Source organism: Vipera berus (genome assembly GCF_964194415.1).
Source record: "Vipera berus genome assembly, chromosome: 3".
NCBI classification, from domain to species: Eukaryota; Metazoa; Chordata; class Lepidosauria; order Squamata; family Viperidae; genus Vipera; species Vipera berus.
In genome coordinates, this window is record NC_138204.1 from 109,807,835 (window position 1) to 109,833,153 (window position 25,319).

Consider the following 25,319-nt stretch of genomic DNA (forward strand, 5'->3'; position numbering starts at 1 on the left):
CTGATGATGTTACCTAGTTTGGTAATGAAACATCTGCAAGAAAACAACCAAGGTCAGAGAGCACTAAGGACGCCATAAATATTCTCTTCTACTGGTAAAAGAAGTCATTTTATTATATCATATTTTAAATTTTCACCTATCTTCCATATCAAGATTTCTTTAAGACATAATGCTAGTTTTCATAACTGAAGATAGCAACTTAACTAGGATATTACAATAGTTTAACAACTCTCCTGCTTATAAAATTTAATGCAAACTACATACCCATCAGTATCATCACAACACATATAACAGTTGTGGCTTTCAGGATGATAACATAAACAACCTACAAGCATATAGAGAAATTTCTGGCAGCTAATTCTAAGTATTCTCTTCCATGGAATAGAGGAGAAATAAGCCTGAAGAAAAATTAGTTGACAAAAAAAATCCCATTAAAATGTTTTCAGCTGGTTTCTTTTTAAAATTCTCTGAAAAGGTTGGGAAATAAGTAAGTCCATCCTGATTCAAGTTTGCAGACCGAGGGATACATAAATGCAAGACGTTTATGACTGAAGAAAATTGGACAATTAATTTTACAGTTTGGTAAGTGTAAAATATTTTATAGAAAATATTAGTATATAAAATTTCATTGATGTCTAAAAAAATGAGATCATGTTTCACATCTGTTTAGCATAAGAAGAAGAATGGGGAAAGTTCCATTACCATTTGTGTGGCCTCATATAGTATCCTGGGGGCTGGTGTTCTGTGGAAAGAAACCCCTTTTCTTGATTTAGAATTTAGATAATCTAATTTTGAAAATATGTACAGTTCCTACACTCAAGTAGAAAGGGTTTTGCTTTGCAAAATTTCAACCTCCTACAAATGGAATAACCAGAAATAGCAGGATGATTTATTTATTGATTCAATTTCTACAGCCACCCATCTCAAACTGGTGACACTGGGCAGCAAACAATCATAACACTGATAAATTAAACATGGATTGAACTAAAACATGTTAACTGAATGTAGGTGAGGGAAACTAATACAGGTAATCTTAACTTATGACCTGGAATTTTGGTTCTAATCATTGTGGTTGTTAAGTGAGATGCCCAGATGAGAGCTTCGCTCAACAATCACAATCCTGGCTTTTTCCTCTGCAGTCATTAAGCGGGTGGAGCAAAGGAGCTGCCTGCCCAAAATGGGCAGGCAAGTCCCCTCCATGCACAGAAGAGAATTCCTGCACTGGGCTGTACAAAAGGAGCTCAGATCTTTGTGATCTAAGTTTTGTTCCTCCAGTCCAGTGCTGAGGTTTCCCTCCCCTCTAAGCCACAGAAGGGAACCTAGAAAGTTAGATCTTGGTGATGCAAACGTTGTTTCTCCAACCCACCACAGGCCCTTCCCCTTCCCTCTGTGTGCAGAAAGGAACTGCTATACTGGGCTGGAGAAAGGAAGGTCAGATCTTCAGAATCCAAGCTTCCTTTCTCTGCCCTGCTCCAGGAGTCCCCCTCTCCTCTGTGTGCTATGCTGTCTACCCTTCAGAAATATTTTCTGGCTGGAAAGCTAGGGAAGGCAACGTCTTCGAAGGGTAGAAAGGCTTCTCTAGCCTTCAGAAACATTGTGTTCATTAGCTGTTTGTTCGCAGCTGCACAAAAAGGCAAAGGTATGTGGACTTGGGAACGGAGGGGCATGGAGAAGGCCAGGGCCTTCCAAAGGTGGGATAGAGAGTAGGCAGGGAGCAGGCTGAGACCTCCAGGGCAGCAGCAACTTTGCATGTGCTAGTGGGCCAGGTGGGCAGCTGAGATGTGGAGTAGAGATAGGTAGGGGAAGAGTTGAAGCAGCCATCCAGTTGTAAGAGCCAGCGTGCTGCCCAGCACCCAAATGTTGATCACACGGCTGCAGGAGAATTGCAATGGCTGTAACTTCGGGCAGGGGTCATAGCTCTGTTTGTTCAGTGCTGTCATAATTTTGAATGGTCACTGAACGAATAGTCATAAGTGGAGAACTGCCTGTATTTGAATATTTGTATTATTTTTTAATTTTGAGGAAAGATAAGAGAAGATGAAGAGAAGACAAGACAATATATTTATTTATTTATTTATTTTTGGCCAGGTGTTTTCACTTTTATTTTCGCCTAAGATTATCCCTGCAGCAAATAATTTTACTAACCATTTCAATCATAGCATTGTGAAGATCTTTCCACTGGATTGGGACTGACTTAGCTTATCGATGATTTGCAGTTTCTCAGTGATTCCAGTCTTACAGTTTCCACCATACATTTTCATTTAAGTAGGAGAATCTTTGCTGTCAACCATTCCTTCATTTGACAGTGTTCATCATGGTTCCTTTCTAGGTACCCCTCTGTATAAAGATTTTCTGCTTTCTTTTCATTGATAACTAAAAATAATTATCATATTTATGCCAATGACATCCAAGTGTATTCTTCTGCTCCAGTCCAGGATGATGCCTTATAGTCTTCCCTCTACAACTACTTTACTCAGATGGACATGTTCCTCCAGCCTTAAATTAGATTTAAAAACAAACTATTGTTTTTCCTCCCAATTGACATTCTTTTTTCCTTTTTTAAAAAAAATTGAGAATTGTCAATTGTAGGCATCTTCTGTGGGAAAATATTTGGGAATTCTTATTAATGGGAAACGTACTTAAAGTTGATAAAACTACAAGGGTTTTTATGTACAACTTCTGAATTCATTTGTTTCTTACTACTGAAAAGGCTAAGAATACTGAAGTAGCTTTTTGACAGCTGTTCATGAAGTTGCTCCACACCTTCTGGTTGGGTCTAGAATGGTCTGTGTAGTTTATGGACCTCTTTTAAATCACCCTTAATTTTTTTTCATCATTTACACTGGCTAGGACCTCAGAAACATTATCAGTTTAAATTGCTTGTGTTGACAAGAACATCCAATTCTTGAATAACCTAATATGAAATCATGGTTCTGTGTGTTCAGTTCACACACAGAATCAGCACTGTCCAGTTCTTTTCTGCCTTAAAATAGCCACCTCATGTTTCTGAGCTTTTTCCCATCTAGCTCCTCCTATTTGGAAGTTATTCCCCCTTGAACTACACTGAGGATCTGATCTTCCAAGGCTTAAAAATAGTTTTAAATGCTTCTTTTTTCAGGACCTTTAAGAAATTGAAAGAACTTTTCAATATCAGTAGATGATGTTAATTAAAGTGTGATAGTGTTGGGATTTGATATTTTAAACTGATTATGTTGTTTTATTGTTTACATTGGTTTATAAAGTATTACAAATTATTTCCTTCTTTGTACTACACTTAAGAGCATACTAAATAAAAATACCGTTACTGCTATTTGCATTTATAAGCCATGAAAAGATAATCATTTTATTAGATTAATAACCAGTTAATCTTTAAAGACCTATCATATTCCTTCTTTTTGCTACATCGGACTGATGCTGCTAACTACCTCTTTGAATATTGAACTCTTAAAATTTAATTATCTTCCATAGTCTGACAGATGTGCAATTTTTATTTTAGCTCTTATTCTTTGATTAATGATGAATGATTACCTTGCTAATCATTTTGGTTGTAATAAAATTGGGAAACCATCAAAATACTCAATAAAACTGCATTGTTTAATGTACTTGCATAGTATATGTAGTACATAATTACATAACAGGGTATGTTACGACAAGAATTAGCAGTAAATGACACAAATTAATGGAGGAGAAGACTACCAATGGCTACCCATTGTAATATCTTCAGAATCCAGCTGCATGGCCTCAGCATTGTGGAAATCAACAGAAAAAGGAAGTTATGGCCTTCATGTTTTGTTTTGGGGCATTCTTAAGATTTTGTTTATCTACATTGGAAAGTAGATGCTAATTAGATATGGGATTTACATTCTTTTAAATATTCTTCCAACTACTCTATGTTTTACTAACTTCATTTTCTCACTTTTGCTTACCTCTTATATACCCTCACTATTTCTTCCTATTCAAATTTGTGGAAATATCCCAAATATTCACTTTCAGACCAAATAGCTATCGTTCAATAAAACAATATTAACTTGAGCACACATTTTTAATGTCCTTGTTGGAGAGATTCCCTTTTTTACAGCCAAGTCAACATGATCTCTTACCTTGATTTTTTCCCATCTTCTCACTCTCCTGAAGTTGCTCATCTCTGCCAGTTATTATGGTTTTGGGCTCTGACTTGGTAGATATGTTATTGTGATTATTGGAGGATGAAGCCAAATGTTTGGAGAATATCCCTGGATTCTGCTGGCCATTGTGCTCCTCTAGCCCAGATACACCCACATCCTGGAAACCAGGAGAGGCAGCTGAAACTGATAGTTTGTTGGTTTTATTTATATGCCCAGGGTCCTGTTTGATCAATTTGTGGCTGCCTGTTAAAACAGCTTTCCTGTAAGACATTGGGGAGGAGTGGACTTTTCCAGTAGCAGGGGGTGCTGGTATTAGATTGGTAGTGGCCATCTGCTTTGTATGTTGCTTGGTTTGGCATAAATTAATGACTGGTCTGTTCATAGGTACTTTTATACCACCTTGAAAAAACAACTGCTGAGAATAAATGGAAGATACAGATTCTCTCAATTGGGCACCATGTGCCTTTGTATGTGCTTTGTCTTTGTCTTCCTTCTCCATTTGACACAGATTCAATAGCTGGTTGCTTCTTGGAATGGCTGTTTGAGTCTCCTGATCTTTTACCTCAGAGCCCCCCTGCAAGCTACAAATTTGTGCTTCGTCAGTACCTGACCCAATTTCCAATCTGCTTACGTTAGGAACGTTACCCCAAATAATTTCTTTACTATTTTTGCAGCTGCCATTTCCCCATTCCATGTCCCTGTTAATAGTGTTGGCTTTCTTCTCTGAAGAACACAATGGCCTAGGGACACCATGACCATTTCTGATTACAAATTGCTGACTGCTGATGCCAGTTTCTTCACTGTCTGTCCTGCAGCTGTCTGATGTGTCAGTGGTGCTACCTAAAGCCGAGTCCACATCTTCAGCACTAGTAATTTCACCAATATACGTCTCCCTGATGCATTCTGCAAAAACACGCTGCCGAGAAGGAAGGATCCACAATGGAGTCCTTTTGGGACCTAGAGGCTTTGTCCGTGAGTTCTCCTGGGAAGCACCAAGCTCTCTGTTTCCATTAGTATGAACAGTATCACTGCCTCCAGTGGCAATTTCATATTTGCCATTCCCATTTTGGTTGTTTCTAGTGTCTGCTGAATTGTTGATATAAGACCCGCAGGCACTACACTTCCTTTCTTTATTGGCTTTTTCAAAACATCCACCACTGCTCTGGTGAGTACGCATTTTTGCTCCTTGTGCCATGCTTTGATGTTCCCAGCTAGATTTCTTGATGCTATTCTCTTTATGCTGGAGGTCACCATTTATATAGCCAGCAAGATCTGGTTTGGAGAGCAGTGGGCCCTGGCCAAGAGATAACAGAACTGAATCTAAGGGCCGTTTCTGACGTTGCTGCAGGCGTTCCAAATATCGAACTTCAGCATCCCTTGCAGATTCATCCTCAAAACGCACTCGAGAAGATAGTCCTTGCTTCCTCTGCTGCCCGTAGCTGGACTCACCACTGGATGAATCACTCTGGTTCCCACTAGTGTGTAAATTTTCATCCTTCAAAACAAAATCTTTTGCATCTGCAACAGAGGATCTACAGGTATCCCTAATGAACAAAAAAGGATTATTTTTTATTACTTGGTGAAATTATCCACTTTGCTACTCTTTTCACCTATCTATAAACCTTTAGCAGAAGGCACTGTTTGTCTTAATGGCCACCTACTGCAGCCTAATGAAGAACCAAGCTGTCTAGTATTGCTCAGGTCTTCACTACCTAAACTTATTTTCCCAGTGAACAAAAATAAAACAAAAAATATACATCTAGCTTCTTGTACAGTCATCAGATCAACAAGAGGTCTAGCGTTTTGTTACAGTCCTAATAATGTGGGAAACTGCTGACTCAAATAACTGACTGGGTCAGGAGCATTGCTCGCATTCTAAAACTGGTCTTGATACTGTGTAACAAATCAGCAAGATGAATGTATACTTCTAAATGAAGAATAAGGTAGGATTGGAAAATGGCAGGGATATGCTGTGGAAAGTAACAAAACAAACAGTTGAAATCGCTTGGAGATAATATAATTTATAAATGATAATATAATTTTTGTCCTCAGATATTACCTGACTATGTCTTATATTATAAGACATAATCAGGCAACATCTGAGGACAAAAATTAGTCTCAAGTAGGGCTCACATTCAGCTGCAAACCAAATTCAGATCTATGTACTTTTATAGGCAAAAGTAAATAATTATCAGACTCTGGTAGAATATATGTTACAGTGGTGAAAGGGCAATGCTTGTGATTGCATTTAAAGAAGTGTATTTTACAGCTATACAGTACATTAATTTGTTTTTAACAATTAGCTGGGCTCCAAAATATTTTTCCCAGGAATTGAAGTGTTCTGTCAATTATCTCTAATATTTGTTTTTGCCAATTCCTTATCCTTATATTATTGCAGTAATTATGTCACGATTATTTTATGAGTTTACTTGGATGATAGCTGCCCAGAGTCTCTGGAACTGAATGAGATATAAGTATTAGCAAATAAATATTTGTTTTATTTGTGTTAAATTTTGATGCATTTGGTGTATGAGAAGGTTTGTACAGAAAGGAAATTGAACCACTAAAGCATGTGGTTCACAATACAAACAGCAATTTTTATAAAGTTTAAACTCCACTATTTTTGAAAAACTGAATTTTATAAAACTTCTGTGATGTCAGAAAACATTTAATTTTTATGCATCCTCATCATTAAATATTATTGCAAAGGACATGAAGCAAACATGACAAATAATTTCATTTGAATCTCACTCTATTCTATAGCAATATTTGAATCAAATGTTGTATGTTTACTTTCACTGTTTCTTTCAGCTCTGAATCAACACACACACATTTCTTTAATCTATCTTTTTTATTCTTGTACAGCATTTCATTTGTAAGATGAAAACTTGAAATGGTTATAGATGTCAAGAACAAAGAGGCTGGAAAGCAACTAGAACCGAATGGCATATACTGGAAAAATAACTCACACAGCCTTGACTAGCTTCTTCCTTTTCATGTCAATCCAGTTCAGATCTTCAAGACTACCAAATGAAATGACCACACTTACCTCTTTTCTGGGGGGGCTGTAAGCAGGATGTTATGGCTAGCTCGGAGTGGGTTTGTCCTGGCCTTCATACGAGCTCTTTGTAGCAGCTGCTTGGCCTGTTCATGCCTGGGGCTAAGCTCCAGCTTTTGGTTGGGAACAAAGACCCTGCAGGCAAAGCAACAGGGAACAAACAATGGTGGATTAGTGGGGAGGGGGAAAATACAGATTAAGAATGATTTAATTTATTTATTTATTTATTTATTTATTTATTTATTTATTTATTTATTTATTTATTATTTAAACTTGTATACCGCCCTATTCCCGTAGGACTCAGGGCGGTTTACAGGGAAAAATTAAAAATACATACATACAAAGTTAAAATCGATTAAAACTAAAATTAAATTAAGTCCCTGAATTTAAACTAAAACCCCATTAATAAATAATTAAAACCCCTCAGTCTGGGCCAGACAGCTCAAAAAGCCAAGTTTTCAAATCCCTGCGAAATGAGCGAAGGTCGGGGGCAGTCCTAAGCTCCGTGGGAAGATGGTTCCAAAGGACCGGCGCGCCCACAGAGAACGTCCTTCCCCTGGGGATAACCCGCCGACATTCCTTGACCGGCGGTACCCTAAGAAGGCCCTCCCTGTGGGAGCGCACGGGACGATGGGAAGTTGATGCCGGGAGCAGGTGTTCCCTTAGATAATCCGGACCCAAGCAATTGAGAGCTTTATAGGTCATTACCAGCACCTTGAATTTCACCCGGAGGGCAACCAGAAGCCAATGCAGCTCACGGAGAAGAGGTGTTACACGGGAGTATCGGAAAACTCCCATAACAACTCGCGCAGCTGCATTCTGCACCAGTTGAAGCCTCCGAGTGGTCCTCAAGGGCAGCCCCATGTAGAGAGCGTTGCAGTAGTCTAGCCGGGAGGTCACGAGCGCATGGGTGACTGTGCGTAGGGCATCTCGGTCCAGATAGGGCCGCAACTGGTGCACCAGACGAAGCTGGGCAAAAGCCCCCCTGGTCACGGCTCCTATATGGTCTTCAAAATTGAGCTGTGAATCCAAGAGGACGCCCAAGTTGCGAGCCCTATCGACGGGGGGTAACACCTCACCCCCCATCATTAGTGGTGGAACAACCTGGTTTATCCGAGATGCTGGTATGTACAGCCACTCAGTCTTGGCAGGATTGAGACAAAGCCTCATCCAAACCCGGACCGCTTCCAGGCAACGGGACATCACGTCGAGTGCATCACTGGTTCGGGGCGGAGAGAAAAAGTTGGGTATCATCAGCGTACTGATGATACCCCACCCCGAAACCACGAATGAGCTCGCCCAGTGGTTTCATGTAGATGTTGAACAGGAGGGGAGAGAGAACCGACCCCTGGGGGACTCCACAACGAGAGACCTCGGGGCGGACCTCTGCCCTCCCGTCAACACCGACTGCGAGCGGCAGCGACTGAGAGTGGCAGCATTGTGGAGAGACAACATAGTTGTAGAAGATGGTATTTTTAATGGCCAATATATTCCCAAGCAAATTAATGATCTGACAGCAGGCTAGCCAAAATATCAACAGTAGGAAGACAGTAGCAATGCTAAAATGTTCAAGAAAGATATATGCAAAACATTAATAAAATAAACATAAAGGCAGGCATTTGTTCATGTACGAGTAAAGAGATGCATGATGGTAAAAAGCTGTTATTCTATGTAAAAAGGTCAAAGTAAAAGATGGCCCAAAGTTGGCTTTGACTACACACACACACACACACACACACAGCGAGAGAGAGAGAGAGAGAGAGAGAGAGAGAGAGAGAGAGAGAGAGAGAGAGAGAGAGAGAGAGAGAGAGAGAGAGATTTGTTGTTGTTGTATATATAATTTAGCAATTATTTGTAGTTAAAAAGGTAAAGGTAAAGGTTCCCCTGCACATGTGTGCTAGTCGTTTCCGACTCTAGGGGCCGGTGCTCATCTCCATTTCAAAGCTGAAGAGCCAGCGCTTGTCCAAGGACATCTCCGTGGTCATGTGGCCGGCATGACTAGATGCCAAAGGCGCACGGAACGCTGTTACCTTCCCACCGTAATGGTCCCTATTTTTCTACCTGCATTTTTATCTACTTTCGAACTGCTAGGTTGGCAGAAGCTGGGGTGAGTAACAGGCGCTCACTCTGTTTTTTTTATTGAAAAGTTTTACAATACATTTTATCTTTAACAATCCCTCCCCCCTCCCTCCGCCCACCCCTCCCTAGCCCTCCCTATCCCTCCCTCCCCTTCCCCCCTCCCCCCCGACTTCCCAGAGCTAAATACAAGGTATAAAAACAAAAAACAATCATAAACAACCATATGCTAACAACAATAAACTATTAAGTCTATCGCACTCTAGCTCATGTGAAATGACTACAAACAATACTAATATCATATAAAAAAAACTTATACAAATGCTAAATGAAACTTTTTGGTCCCATATTTGTTCTGGATATAATCAATCCACTTTTTCCATTCCATAATATAACGTTGTTGCGAATGGTCTTTCAAATAGGCCGAAATCTTTGCCATTTCCGCCAGGTCAGAAACTTTTAGAGTCCATTCTTCTATAGTCGGCAGTTCCTCCTTCTTCCAATATTGACCTACTAAAAGTCTTGCTGCCGTAATTAAGTTCAGCATCAACTTGGTATCCACAACAGTAGTATCTGTAATTATGCCCAATAAGAACAACTGCGGACAAAACTTTATCCTTTGCTTAAATATCTTCTGCATATTCCACCAGATTTTAATCCAAAAAGCTTTAACCTTTTTACAGGTCCACCATATATGAAAGTACGTTGCGTTTTCGCCACCACATCTCCAACATTTAGGTTGATAGTTCGGATACATACTTGCAAGCTTTTTAGGATCTAAATGCCACCTATAAAACATTTTGTAAAAGTTCTCTCTTAAATTTTGAGCTTGTGTAAATTTTACGTTTCTCACCCAGATCTTTTCCCAAGTGTCCATTGTGATAACTTCTTGAATATTCTGAGCCCACTTTATCATACAATCTTTAACAAGTTCTGTTTCTGAATCAATTTCTATCAATGCAAGATATATCCGTTTGATATGTGCTGGACCCTGATTTCTAATTTGCTTTACCAAATTTTCGTCAGTCATTGAGAAACCAATTTTCTGGTCTTCTTTCCACCTGGCCCGTAATTGACCATATTGAAACCAAGTTTGAACAATCTTCTCATCTCGTAAAAGATTATACGGCTTCAAACACCATACGTTCCTCTCCAAACTTAAGATCTCCTTGTACGTAGTCACATCATGTTTGAAGCCTACATTTATATTTTCTATTGCATGTTTCGGAATTGCCCACAACGGTATCTTGCAGTCTAACTTATGTCTATACTTCTTCCAAACTCTCAGCAATGCCTGTCTTAAAATATGCACTTTAAACACATTATCTACCTTCTTATCATACAGTAAATATGCATGCCAGCCAAATAACAAGTCGTGGCCCTCAAGATTTAATAATCTCCCTTGTGTCAAATTAATCCAATCACTTATTCCTGACAACGCAGCAGCTTCATAATATAATTTAAGGTTGGGCATTTTAAGACCACCTCTTTCACGCGTATCCTGAATAATCTTAAGTTTAACTCGTGGCCTTTTCCCTGCCCATACAAATTTACTGATACCCCGTTGCCATTCTTCCAAATTTGAATCTTTTTTAAGAATCGGTATCATTTGAAATAAAAATAAAAATTTAGGCAAGACATTCATTTTCACTGCTGCAATTCCTCCCAATAAAGACAATTGCAATTTTCCCCAACTCTCCAATTCAGGCGCTCACTCTGTTACGCGGCACTCGGGATTCAACCCGCCAAACTGCCGACCTTCTGATCGACAAGCTCAGCGTCCTAACCCACTGAGTCACTGCGTCCCTTTATTTGTAGTTACCAGGGCTCTAAAAATGGGACTTATGAGCCAGTTTCAAAGTACCAATGTCTGGGCTCCACTTGAAGTCATGTGCACTTAGCCTGCGTTTATATTTATGGCTGTTTGTAGCCCCCAGAGTGATTGCAATTTACAACATATTTACTGGAAACCTGACATTTACTTCCAGTTTCCTATAAAAATTGTCACATAGCAAACAATGGGTTACCTTAACAACTGTGGCATTGTTAAGGCCTTAGGATAAATCTGATCACATGGTGAGCCACTTAATGGCAGTCATGACTTACGACCGTTATTGCAGGCTCAGTTACGGATAGAAATATTCTTTGGCAGGTATTTTGCAGACAATACTATCTAAATATGCCCACAACAGCCAAAGAGACAACCAAACACAATATGCTGAGATTGCTTAAGAGAACAAATATAAAATAGTGGATAAAACTGAAAAACAAATTGTTTTCCCACAGATAAAATGTAAAAGAGAACTTCCGAATATTGCCTGTTTCTACATTTTGTCTAACGAGCAAAATATAAACAGCATAGTACAGTATTTTCATTTACTATGTCTTTTTATAATTATAAATTTATTATAATATCCTTCTTTCTTCAGGGAATTAATTCCTCCCCTACCAATATTACCTCAGCTTTTCTTTATTCCTAAAACATATAGAAGCTGATATTGCTGCTTTTTTAAATATTTGCCCTATAGTGGTTTGCCATCTTATCATGTGACCCATTTTCACCCCTACCAAGCTTACCAGTATACTCAGATATTTCCCATTTGTCTTGATCACAATCTTTATAATTACTTTAACCAGCTTAGTGAGTCACTTTGGTTGATCCAAGTTTAACTCTTTCACCTCAGAATGTGATTGCACATGGAGGCTAGTAATATGCATACTGCTTGTTTTTGCAGGTCTCGTTCAGACACGAACAGATAAAGCATGTCTCCAATGATGCTTGGCAACCTATCTGAAATATCATACTTCCTTTAAATTCTTCAGACACTGATCCCAAAGAAACACCTCCAATGCGTCTAGGAGGGCCTGATTATTTATGCATGTTTATTTAATATTTAGCCTTTTATTCAGCAGCTCAAGGTAGAATGGATAGCTCTTCTAGGATGGAGGCCATGCTGAGAGAAAGAATGGCCCAAAGGCATTCTGGTGTCTTCCAGAAGGCTAACTAGATGGGAGACGTAGCCTTATCATCCCAATGCATATGATGATACATTTTCTCTCAAAACACTTTGTTTCAAATACCTTTCTCTCTCTCTCTCTCTCTCTCTCTCTCTCTCTCTCTCTCTCTCTCTTTCTCACACACACACACACAAACACATAAACAAAAAAAGCATACAAGAGGCTCTAGTCTAGATCATATTATGACTTAATTTCTAGCATCATTTGTACTATCCAGATCTCCAATCTTCTTGAATGTAGTTTCAGAAAGCTTCTTTTCGCAGAGTTCATCTTTAGAATTACATGTACAATCTACCTGCCTTTTTGTAATCTCTCAGATCCTACAGAAGTCACATATATCATGCCCTTGTTTTATGAGATTTTATGTGACTTCCGCTTTCCTTCTTGGGGAGGGGGGAGGAATTTCTCCACTTTCAAACACAGTGGACCCTGTGAGATGGTTTACTTATACTGGTCACCAGGAGGCAGCATATGACAGCTACTGTCCTTACTTGGGACTCATCAGGCATACAAAGCCAGGGATCTTTCTATGGGGCGTAAATCTGTGCCAGGAATTGAATTCATGGTGTACTGTAGATTACTTCCTTATAGGGATTCACAAAGAGAGAAAGAAACAATCAAACAAACATCTCTCCAGAGAGACACCCAATCTCTGCAGCACTGCACTGCTGCTATGTGTGCTTTATTAACTTTGAGATAGGTGTCAGGTTTAGAGGTAAGAAGAAGAAACAATGGAGTCAGATTTTTGGAATTGTTCTTTATATGAAATGAATCTCTGGGCCTCTTTTGCCTTCTTTTTTAATATACCGTATATACTTGAGTATAAGCCGACTCGAGTATAAGCCGAGACCCCCAATTTCACCCCCAAAAACTGGAAAAAGTTATTGACTCGAGTATAAGCCGATCCGCCGTTCTGCAAGCCTCTGCCGCCAGCAGAGGCTCGATCCGCCATTTTGCAAGCCTGAATACACAGGAATACCCTGTGTGGCCGCGGCTCGTCGGCAGGTCTCCGTTCCTCCTGCCGACCTTTGGGGAGGTTTGGGCGCCTCCCCAAACCTCCCCAAACCTCGGCAGGTCTCCGTTCCTCCTGCCGACCTTTGGGGAGGTTTGGGCGCCTCCCCAAACCTCCCCAAACCTCGGCAGGTCTCCGTTCCTCCTGCCGACCTTTGGGGAGGTTTGGGCGCCTCCCCAAACCTCCCCAAACCTCGGCAGGTCTCCGTTCCTCCTGCCGACCTTTGGGGAGGTTTGGGCGCCTCCCCAAACCTCGGCAGGTCTCCGTTCCTCCTGCCGACCTTTGGGGAGGTTTGGGCGCCTCCCCAAACCTCTGCAGGTCTCCGTTCCTCCGCGCAGACCTGCCGACCTTTGGGGAGGTTTGGGCGCCTCCCCAAACCTCGGCAGGTCTCCGTTCCTCCTGCCGACCTTTGGGGAGGTTTGGGCGCCTCCCCAAACCTCCCCAAACCTCGGCAGGTCTCCGTTCCTCCTGCCGACCTTTGGGGAGGTTTGGGCGCCTCCCCAAACCTCCCCAAACCTCGGCAGGTCTCCGTTCCTCCGCGCAGACCTGGCGACCTTTGGGGAGGTTTGGGCGCCTCCCCAAACCTCGGCAGGTCTCCGTTCCTCCTGCCGACCTTTGGGGAGGTTTGGGCACCTCCCCAAACCTCCCCAAACCTCGGCAGGTCTCCGTTCCTCCTGCCGACCTTTGGGGAGGTTTGGGCGCCTCCCCAAACCTCCCCAAACCTCTGCAGGTCTCCGTTCCTCCGCGCAGACCTGCCGACCTTTGGGGAGGTTTGGGCGCCTCCCCAAACCTCGGCAGGTCTCCGTTCCTCCTGCCGACCTTTGGGGAGGTTTGGGCGCCTCCCCAAACCTCCCCAAACCTCGGCAGGTCTCCGTTCCTCCTGCCGACCTTTGGGGAGGTTTGGGCGCCTCCCCAAACCTCCCCAAACCTCGGCAGGTCTCCGTTCTTCCTGCCGACCTTTGGGGAGGTTTGGGCGCCTCCCCAAACCTCGGCAGGTCTCCGTTCCTCCTGCCGACCTTTGGGGAGGTTTGGGCGCCTCCCCAAACCTCCCCAAACCTCGGCAGGTCTCCGTTCTTCCTGCCGACCTTTGGGGAGGTTTGGGCGCCTCCCCAAACCTCCCCAAACCTCGGCAGGTCTCCGTTCCTGTTTGGGGAGGTTTGGGCGCCTCCCCAAACCTCGGCAGGTCTCCGTTCCTCCGCGCAGACCTGCCGACCTTTGGGGAGGTTTGGGCGCCTCCCCAAACGTCCCCAAACCTCAGCAGGTCTCCGTTCCTGTTTGGGGAGGTTTGGGCGCCTCCCCAAACCTCCCCAAACCTCGGCAGGTCTCCGTTCCTCCGCGCAGACCTGCCAACGTTTGGGGAGGTTTGGGCGCCTCCCCAAACCTCCCCAAACCTCGGCAGGTCTCCGTTCCTGTTTGGGGAGGTTTGGGCGCCTCCCCAAACCTCCCCAAACCTCGGCAGGTCTCCGTTCCTCCGCGCAGACCTGCCGACCTTTGGGGAGGTTTGGGCGCCTCCCCAAACCTCCCCAAACCTCGGCAGGTCTCCGTTCCTGTTTGGGGAGGTTTGGGCGCCTCCCCAAACCTCCCCAAACCTCGGCAGGTCTCCGTTCCTCCGCGCAGACCTGCCGACGTTTGGGGAGGTTTGGGGAGGCGCCCAAACCTCCCCAAAGGTCGGCAGGAAGAACGGAGACCTGCCGAGGTTTGGGGAGGTTTGGGGAGGCGCCCAAACCTCCCCAAAGGTCGGCAGGTCTGCGCGGAGGAACGGAGACCTGCCGAGGTTTGGGGAGGTTTGGGGAGGCGCCCAAACCTCCCCAAACAGGAACGGAGACCTGCCGAGGTTTGGGGACGTTTGGGGAGGCGCCCAAACCTCCCCAAACGTCGGCAGGTCTGCGCGGAGGAACGGAGACCTGCCGAGGTTTGGGGAGGTTTGGGGAGGCGCCCAAACCTCCCCAAAGGTCGGCAGGAAGAACGGAGACCTGCCGAGGTTTGGGGAGGTTTGGGGAGGCGCCCAAACCTCCCCAAAGGTCGGCAGGTCTGCGCGGAGGAACGGAGACCTGCCGAGGTTTGGGGAGGTTTGGGGAGGCGCCCAAACCTCCCCAAACAGGAACGGAGACCTGCCGAGGTTTGGGGAGGTTTGGGGAGGTGCCCAAACCTCCCCAAACGTCGGCAGGTCTGCGCGGAGGAACGGAGACCTGCCGAGGTTTGGGGAGGTTTGGGGAGGCGCCCAAACCTCCCCAAACGTCGGCAGGTCTGCGCGGAGGAACGGAGACCTGCCGAGGTTTGGGGAGGTTTGGGGAGGCGCCCAAACCTCCCCAAACAGGAACGGAGACCTGCCGAGGTTTGGGGACGTTTGGGGAGGCGCCCAAACCTCCCCAAAGGTCGGCAGGTCTGCGCGGAGGAACGGAGACCTGCCGAGGTTTGGGGAGGTTTGGGGAGGCGCCCAAACCTCCCCAAACAGGAACGGAGACCTGCCGAGGTTTGGGGAGGTTTGGGGAGGCGCCCAAACCTCCCCAAAGGTCGGCAGGTCTGCGCGGAGGAACGGAGACCTGCCGAGGTTTGGGGAGGCGCCCAAACCTCCCCAAACAGGAACGGAGACCTGCCGAGGTTTGGGGAGGCGCCCAAACCTCCCCAAACGTCGGCAGGTCTGCGCGGAGGAACGGAGACCTGCCGAGGTTTGGGGAGGTTTGGGGAGGCGCCCAAACCTCCCCAAACAGGAACGGAGACCTGCCGAGGTTTGGGGACGTTTGGGGAGGCGCCCAAACCTCCTCAAAGGTCGGCAGGTCTGCGCAGAGGAACGGAGACCTGCCGAGGTTTGGGGAGGTTTGGGGAGGCGCCCAAACCTCCCCAAAGGTCGGCAGGTCTGCGCGGAGGAACGGAGACCTGCCGAGGTTTGGGGAGGTTTGGGGAGGCGCCCAAACCTCCCCAAACAGGAACGGAGACCTGCCGAGGTTTGGGGAGGTTTGGGGAGGCGCCCAAACCTCCCCAAACCTCGGCAGGTCTGCGCGGAGGAACGGAGACCTGCCGAGGTTTGGGGAGGTTTGGGGAGGCGCCCAAACCTCCCCAAAGGTCGGCAGGAAGAACGGAGACCTGCCGAGGTTTGGGGAGGTTTGGGGAGGCGCCCAAACCTCCCCAAAGGTCGGCAGGTCTGCGCGGAGGAACGGAGACCTGCCGAGGTTTGGGGAGGTTTGGGGAGGCGCCCAAACCTCCCCAAACAGGAACGGAGACCTGCCGAGGTTTGGGGAGGTTTGGGGAGGCGCCCAAACCTCCCCAAACGTCGGCAGGTCTGCGCGGAGGAACGGAGACCTGCCGAGGTTTGGGGAGGTTTGGGGAGGCGCCCAAACCTCCCCAAACGTCGGCAGGTCTGCGCGGAGGAACGGAGACCTGCCGAGGTTTGGGGAGGTTTGGGGAGGCGCCCAAACCTCCCCAAACAGGAACGGAGACCTGCCGAGGTTTAGGGACGTTTGGGGAGGCGCCCAAACCTCCCCAAAGGTCGGCAGGTCTGCGCGGAGGAACGGAGACCTGCCGAGGTTTGGGGAGGTTTGGGGAGGCGCCCAAACCTCCCCAAACAGGAACGGAGAGCTGCCGAGGTTTGGGGAGGTTTGGGGAGGCGCCCAAACCTCCCCAAAGGTCGGCAGGTCTGCGCGGAGGAACGGAGACCTGCCGAGGTTTGGGGAGGCGCCCAAACCTCCCCAAACAGGAACGGAGACCTGCCGAGGTTTGGGGAGGCGCCCAAACCTCCCCAAATGTCGGCAGGTCTGCGCGGAGGAACGGAGACCTGCCGAGGTTTGGGGAGGTTTGGGGAGGCGCCCAAACCTCCCCAAACAGGAACGGAGACCTGCCGAGGTTTGGGGACGTTTGGGGAGGCGCCCAAACCTCCTCAAAGGTCGGCAGGTCTGCGCGGAGGAACGGAGACCTGCCGAGGTTTGGGGAGGCGCCCAAACCTCCCCAAACAGGAACGGAGACCTGCCGAGGTTTGGGGAGGTTTGGGGAGGCGCCCAAACCTCCCCAAAGGTCGGCAGGTCTGCGCGGAGGAACGGAGACCTGCCGAGGTTTGGGGAGGTTTGGGGAGGCGCCCAAACCTCCCCAAACAGGAACAGAGACCTGCCGAGGTTTGGGGAGGTTTGGGGAGGCGCCCAAACCTCCCCAAACGTCGGCAGGTCTGCGCGGAGGAACGGAGACCTGCCGAGGTTTGGGGAGGTTTGGGGAGGCGCCCAAACCTCCCCAAAGGTCGGCAGGAAGAACGGAGACCTGCCGAGGTTTGGGGAGGTTTGGGGAGGCGCCCAAACCTCCCCAAAGGTCGGCAGGTCTGCGCGGAGGAACGGAGACCTGCCGAGGTTTGGGGAGGTTTGGGGAGGCGCCCAAACCTCCCCAAACAGGAACGGAGACCTGCCGAGGTTTGGGGAGGTTTGGGGAGGCGCCCAAACCTCCCCAAACGTCGGCAGGTCTGCGCGGAGGAACGGAGACCTGCCGAGGTTTGGGGAGGTTTGGGGAGGCGCCCAAACCTCCCCAAACAGGAACGGAGACCTGCCGAGGTTTGGGGAGGCGCCCAAACCTCCCCAAAGGTCGGCAGGTCTGCGCGGAGGAACGGAGACCTGCCGAGGTTTGGGGAGGTTTGGGGAGGCGCCCAAACCTCCCCAAACAGGAACGGAGACCTGCCGAGGTTTGGGGAGGTTTGGGGAGGCGCCCAAACCTCCCCAAAGGTCGGCAGGTCTGCGCGGAGGAACGGAGACCTGCCGAGGTTTGGGGAGGCGCCCAAACCTCCCCAAACAGGAACGGAGACCTGCCGAGGTTTGGGGAGGTGCCCAAACCTCCCCAAACGTCGGCAGGTCTGCGCGGAGGAACGGAGACCTGCCGAGGTTTGGGGAGGTTTGGGGAGGCGCCCAAACCTCCCCAAACAGGAACGGAGACCTGCCGAGGTTTGGGGACGTTTGGGGAGGCGCCCAAACCTCCTCAAAGGTCGGCAGGTCTGCGCGGAGGAACGGAGACCTGCCGAGGTTTGGGGAGGCGCCTAAACCTCCCCAAACAGGAACGGAGACCTGCCGAGGTTTGGGGAGGTTTGGGGAGGCGCCCAAACCTCCCCAAACGTCGGCAGGTCTGCGCGGAGGAACGGAGACCTGCCGAGGTTTGGGGAGGTTTGGGGAGGCGCCCAAACCTCCCCAAACAGGAACGGAGACCTGCCGAGGTTTGGGGAGGTTTGGGGAGGCGCCCAAACCTCCCCAAAGGTCGGCAGGAAGAACGGAGACCTGCCGAGGTTTGGGGAGGTTTGGGGAGGCGCCCAAACCTCCCCAAACAGGAACGGAGACCTGCCGAGGTTTGGGGAGGCGCCCAAACCTCCCCAAACGTTGGCAGGTCTGCGCGGAGGAACGGAGACCTGCCGAGGTTTGGGGAGGCGCCCAAACCTCCCCAAAGGTCGGCAGGAGGAACGGAGACCTGCCGAGGTTTGGGGAGGCGCCCAAACCTCCCCAAAGGTCGGCAGGAGGAACGGAGACCTGCCGAGGTTTGGGGAGGTTTGGGGAGGCGCCCAAACCTCCCCAAAGGTCGGCAGGAGGAACGGAGACCTGCCGAGGTTTGGGGAGGTTTGGGGAGGCGCCCAAACCTCCCCAAACGTCGGCAGGTCTGCGCGGAGGAACGGAGACCTGCCGAGGTTTGGGGAGGCGCCCAAACCTCCCCAAACGTCGGCAAGTCTCCGTTCCTCCGCGCCCTGCCTGCCTGCTTCTTTCCGCTGCGGAAAGAAGCAGGCAGGCAAGGCGCGGAGTTTGGGGAGGTGCGCGCGCACCTCCCCAAACCTCCCCAAACTTCGGCAGGTCTCGGACGGCGGTGGCTTGGGAGAGGTGCGGGCGATCCCGGAAGCACCAAAGCCTCGCCGCGCACAAGTCCTCGGTAAGTTTTTTTGTTGACTGGAGTATAAGCCGAAGTGGAATTTTTCAGCCCAAAAAGTGGGCTGAAAAATTCGGCTTATACTCAAGTATATACGGTATATATAATTTTATTAGCTCTGCTTAGCTCTCTTTATTTAGTTTGGGACAATAAAATACCTCTAAAGCAGCGGCTCCCAACCTTTTCTATACACCGCCTCCTTAGAACACCTCTGATCTATTCTTGCACCCCTTAAAAAAGTTCAAAATAACGGCAACGAATTATGCATATACACTGTAATTTTGAAAACCCATGTTTTTGCACCCCCTGGAATATCATCTCGCACCCCTGGTTGGGAACCCCTGGTCTAAAGTCAGTGTTGACTCCTGGCAACTGCCTAGCTAGTCTTTGCAGTTTACTTGGCAATTTTTCCAGAAGTGGTTTGCCCTTGTCTGCTTCCTATGGCTGTGTTGTGATTCAGGGTCAGCCTGTGGGTTCGGCAGTTGGGTCGGATGACTCAGATGAGGGGGAGGAGGGGGGTGTTGAAGAACCTGCTGATGATGGCTTTGAGGCTCCGCAGAGCCCCCAGCCAGGCCCCTCCCACCTGGTGGAGACCCAGCTGTGTGACCATGACAGCGTGGATGAAGATGACCCACAGCTGGCCCTGTTCAAGGATGCCCAACGCAGGAGGCAGTCAAGTAGGAGTAAACAGAGGAAGGCAATGGGGCTTCTCGGAAGGAGGGAGAGAGAAGCCACGCCCTGAACTCTTTATAAAGGACTTGTGTGGGGAGGGCTGGTTTGCTGAAAGCAACCGCTCAGATAGTGTTTCAAAGCTCCGGTATCTTGGTTCGTGTTTTGTTTGTTTTTGTAATAAATTTGGCAGATGTATTCCAGCCTCTTGCCGTCTGTAAAGGGGTTGCCTTTTCTGCAAGGCCGGTAGCAGGCTGGTATAGAACAGGCTGACAGAAATTCAGCTCACTTCATACCTAAGCAGGAATAGAACTCAGTTTCCCAATTTCTTACCTCTTGCCTTAACCAGTACATCAAACTAGGCCTGATCAAACACTTAGAATGAACTTCATATAAAGTCAAATTTCGGAAATATTTTAGAACTGACCTTTCTGCCTTCTAAGTGGGACATTTTCTAGTTTTTCAAATGCCCTATTTGATGGATAGTGGCTATGTTTGATTTTTATTTTGAATATATATTTCAACTTCAATTATATATAATACTTGAACATACATTAATACATGTATGTATTAATGTTGATTTCTGTGCTAAGAATTTTATGCATTTCTTCTGGATAATTTGGGAGCATCAAAAATAAATATGTTTATATTTATTACATAGTAATTTCTAACCTGTACTCTTTGCCTTATTATTTCCCCCCCCCCCACCTCCAATCCAACTCTGCCCTGCTGATTTTTGATTAGGCCTATGGCATACTATGCAAAATAGAATGCAACCAGTGACTAGTGATCACAGAATGTGACTACTACTAGCATTACAGGAATGGGGCAAGTGATTAAATCTATTTTGCAATGTCACAACACAAGTACAATAGGGCGAAGCTTGTATTGTAATAACACAACAAAGATCTTGTTATTTCTGCATCATTGTATTTAGGAATGGACAATTTATACATGACCTTTCACACAAAATGTTTATTTCCTTTAGGCCTACAGAATGATTTATCATTAGAGTTGATGTAGCATAATAATTCAAGAAGTCTTGATTGAAATTTTGCTTTGGCCATAAACCAGCTATTGTGGCATTTGGCAAGCTATTGCTTCTAGCCTCAGCTCTTCACAGCAATATTTTTTGGATAATGCTGACCTAGAGTGATATATAATATTACACACTGAAAAGATCTGCACCTGCAAACTTACATGATTATCAGAGGCGATTTAAAGACTAAAATAGGCCTTTCAAATGAGGTCATTTATGCATTTTCAAAATTGGTTCCCAGAGCTGGCAAAGGGCCTACTCCGTCTTCAAGGTCCTCCCTAGACAAAAGGAATAATCTACCATATGGATTGTGCAAATGTCATTCAGACTAGATTTATTTATTCTGAATGAAGTTATTCTGAGTGACCACTCTGGCCAATTCTCATTCTTCTCAGATTATAAATTGTCAGCTGCAGATTACAGTATAATTTATTACAGTGCAGTGTCCAAATCTATCCATCCATAAATTTTAGCTTGGACTGAGAGTGATCACCTACCTTTAGCAACAAAATGTAGCTCCCTAATGGTACCTCATGAATCTTTCTGAGATACCATCCTAATGGAATAATTGTAATCTAGATCTGTGAGGTTAACATGGAATGGGCAAACTAGAGAAAAGAAAGTTAACAGGTATAATTCAAGATTACTGATTCCTTATTGCTATTACGAAAAGTTGTGAAACTTCAGCCTTGAGGGAAGGTATTGGCTTGGTATAACAAATCAAATTAGTGTTTATTACACTCATAGATCAGTATAATTGATATGACAAGTTGGTGTAGGCATAGGTCATAAAAAATCCCAGTGCAGCCAGTAGAATATTTTAAGAAGAGGTGATTTGACTGAATATGCCTAATGGCCCAAAAAGACCTGATCAATGCATTCATCAGTTATTTAAAAAGATCCTTCAAAGAGTTCTAACACAGCTATAATGGAAACCCAAAAGAAATATTTCTTTTGAATAAGACAAAAAATGTTGGCAGCAACAGCAGAATGACATCATCTAATATAGACTGTAAAGCTGAGACTTCTTAATTTTCTGACAATTCACCTTGAACCACCCAGACACAATTCTATCTAAATTGCCCTAAATTCCCATGTGAGAGCATGGGAATAACTTTTTCAAGCCTTTTACCAGTGGTGGCAAATCTATGGCACGTGTGCCAGAGGCGGCACTCAGAGCCCTCTCTGTTGGCACGTGCACCACCGTCGCCAGCAGCAGGCCCATCAGGCCAACACCGCCGCCCAGAGCAGGAGCCCCGCCCAGCACAAAGGAGGCAAAGCGGCCAACTAGCAACATCGAGTAGAGGTGGTAGAGCAGAGGTAACCAACCATTGTCGATTGGTGGACTGGAAGAAAATGGAGCGGGAAGCATTTTACATACGTGCATGTGCGCATGGGGCCGTGAGCACGCACACACTGCAAATGGGGCAGGGCTAGGGCCTGTGTGATACTCACTAGCCCTGCCCCATTCTTGTGTGATGCAGCGCCTTGTATCTGCACCCTGTGGCGTTGCAGCAAACATTTTTGCGCCTTGCAGTATGGTGGCCCATTTTTGCGCCCCCGGTTTTTGCGTGTCAGAGGCGGCACTCAGAGGCGCCTCCCTGCCCCTCCCCGAGGACACCACAATGCTGATGCAGCCCTGGCACTTTGCAATAAATAAGTGGGTTTTGGGTTGCGGTTTGAGCACTCGGTCTCTAAAAGGTTCGCCATCACTGCCTTATACGATACATCAGATTTATTTAATTCATATGACTATTCATTTGCCAATCACCACTAACAAGGGCTAAAAACATCAAGAAAAGAAAAATGGTAAAATAATAAAACATAATATGGTACAACTGTGCCAGGTACCAGGCAGTTCATATCATATAGCAGACTCATTTGATTTCCTGGTGCAGGGCCTTCTTAAAGCACCTTGATCTGTATCCAGAAGCAGATTAGCAGCTCATAAAATAGAGGTGTTACATGGTGGGAGAAAGAATGTTGACCTGTCCTTGGAAATGAGGACAGAATTAATAAATTATAAAGGGAAGACTTTTAAATAAATGACTAAGGAAGGAGTGATGGAAAGAAAAACCCATAATTCAGGAATGAGTAGAATTGGTACATAAAATAGATTTGTGCAAAGGCCCTCCTAGCTACAACTGCCAATTGGCCTTCCAGTAGGATCCAGAATTTAGGAAAACTTCCAAATGGTGCACAAGTTCTGTCTGAGGTATTCAACCTATACAGAATTAATTGGGAAAATCTTTGGTGCTGGGCATCCTCCAAAACCGTAGCACTTGATCTTCTTAGAATTCAACCTAAGTCAGTTCATCCCCATTTAGAGCCTAGCATAAGATGAAAGAACACTGATGACATCACTTGATCAGCCCAGAGTTGAGATGTGAAGTGGGTATCATCAGCCTATTGATAATACCTAACCCTGTGTCATCAGATGACCTTGCCCAACAGCTTCATATAGATGTTAATAGAAATGGAGAGAGAGTTAAACCCCAAGGATCTCTACACTGCAAGGACCTAGGGATAGATCCCTTCCCCTCACCAAAATCAGGCCTGAAGAAGGAGAAGAATCACTTCAACAATTGTGCCTCTCCTGTTGCAATTCCTTGAGCTTATCCAAAAGGACACCACGATCAATATTTACTGAAAGCTACACCAAGAAATAAAGAAGAGCCAGAATGGATGCACTACCTCTATCTCGAAGTTGCCAAAGATCGTATACCTGTGTGATCAGTGCCACCTCAGTACTATACCCAGGCCTGAAGCCTAACTAAAAGGGGTCTACATAAATCATTTACTCCAGGGTCCTCTGAAGCTGCAGCCCTATCCCATTCTCTCCAACCCATTCTCCAAAGCGCCTGAAGGCAGGACTAGAAGCAATGGATGGAAACTAGTCAAGGAGAGAAGCAACCTAGAACTAAGGAGAAACTTCCTGACAGTTAGAACAATTAACCAGTGGAACAACCTGCCTCCAGAAGCTGTGAATGCTCCAACACTGGAAGTTTTTAAGAAGACACTGGACAGCCATTTGTCTGAAATGGTATAGGGTTTCCTGCCTGAGCAGGGGGTTGGACTACATGACCTCCAAGGTCCCTTCCAACATCATCATCATCATCATTATGTTATTCTTATTTTATTATTCTTATTATTTTGTGTTGTTGTTATTGTTGTTGTTGTTGTTGTTGTTATTAACCTTCTTACCAAAGGGACCGCTGCCTCTTTAAGAGACAATGGAACGACCCCTTCACTCAAGGCTGAATTCACAACCACTTGGAACTGAACAATTACCTGTCTCCCAAGATGCTTTAACTAACCAGGAGAGACATGGAGCTAATAAATAGGTGTCCATCCTCAAAGCCTCAAGGTCTCAGGGAGGATGGTGTTCTACAGGAATGGTGTTGCCACAGAGAAGGCATGATTCCTGGGTCCAAAAAGGTAACATTGTTTGCTAGAGAGGATTCCACTGAGCTGTTTACAATAGGCACAGGGGGGGTGAACATTAAAAGTAAACTATGTTCTTTTGTCACCTGTTTTTCCTAATATTTGAGCTGGATAAGGCCAAAGAAATAATTAAGCAATGGATCAACACTACTGAGCTTCAAAATGAGTTAAGCCAACCATTAACAGGCCTTCTTGCAAGCTCTTTAACTCTTTCCCCTCAACAATCTTGGAATGTGGATTCAGAAAAAATCCTTTATATGGTGATTATGCCCATTTGACTCAAGCAAAACTGAATTAGGAGCTTTAGGAGCATTTTCTATGCTGCATATTTTATTTTAACTAAAAGAAATATTACTGCAGTAACTTTTAAAAAATTGCCCAAGATATTTTACAGTGTACATTTTACTTTATATGAGACAAAATACGAAAGCTACCTACCAAGTTGTCAAATTCTGCTACCTATTGATAGGGATATCCCATTAAATCTTGGGTTTTAATGATTTGACTTGTTCATGATGATAGAAGTACTGTTTGTTAGATAATATAACATGTTATATAGTACACACCCCAATTTTGTTTTTTCTCTATCCCTCCCTCTTTCTTTTTAATTCTTTTTTCTTTGCTTGTTGTATGTTATACCTTTTTGAAATTTAATAAAATTTTAAAAACAGATAAGGACATGCCATCAGAAAGTAACCATTTTATGACCGGTAACTATTTGGGTAAAATTGGATACTAATATTTCTCCTTATGTATTATTTGGATAAAATTGGATACTAATATCTGTAATTTTACTGTGTCTAGTCCAGGGGTGTCAAACTCAATTTCATTGAGGGCCGCATCAGCATTGCGGTTGCCCTCAGGGGGCCGGGTGGGCATGGCCTGGGTGGGCGTGGCCTACTGGATGGGTGTGGTTAGAGTGCATATGGCCTACTGGATGGGCATGGCCAGCTCTACATCGTTCGCATCAAGGGTGCCTATGGGGGCCTGGCCAGGAGTGGGACA

At 45.9% G+C, this 25,319-nt stretch overlaps 1 protein-coding gene across 1 annotated transcript in view; it reads right to left on the minus strand.

Annotated features, from left to right (window-relative positions):
* KIAA1614 overlaps nucleotides 1-25,319 on the minus strand; it is a gene marked incomplete at its 5' end in the record, with an annotated part of 54,154 nt that overhangs the window by 19,405 nt on the left and 9,430 nt on the right. Inside the window, 2 exons of the mRNA XM_081325525.1 lie at nucleotides 4,101-5,668; nucleotides 7,174-7,317. Of these exons, the coding sequence (XP_081181651.1) occupies nucleotides 4,101-5,668; nucleotides 7,174-7,317 (1,712 nt within the window). The remainder of the gene's footprint in view (nucleotides 1-4,100; nucleotides 5,669-7,173; nucleotides 7,318-25,319) is intronic.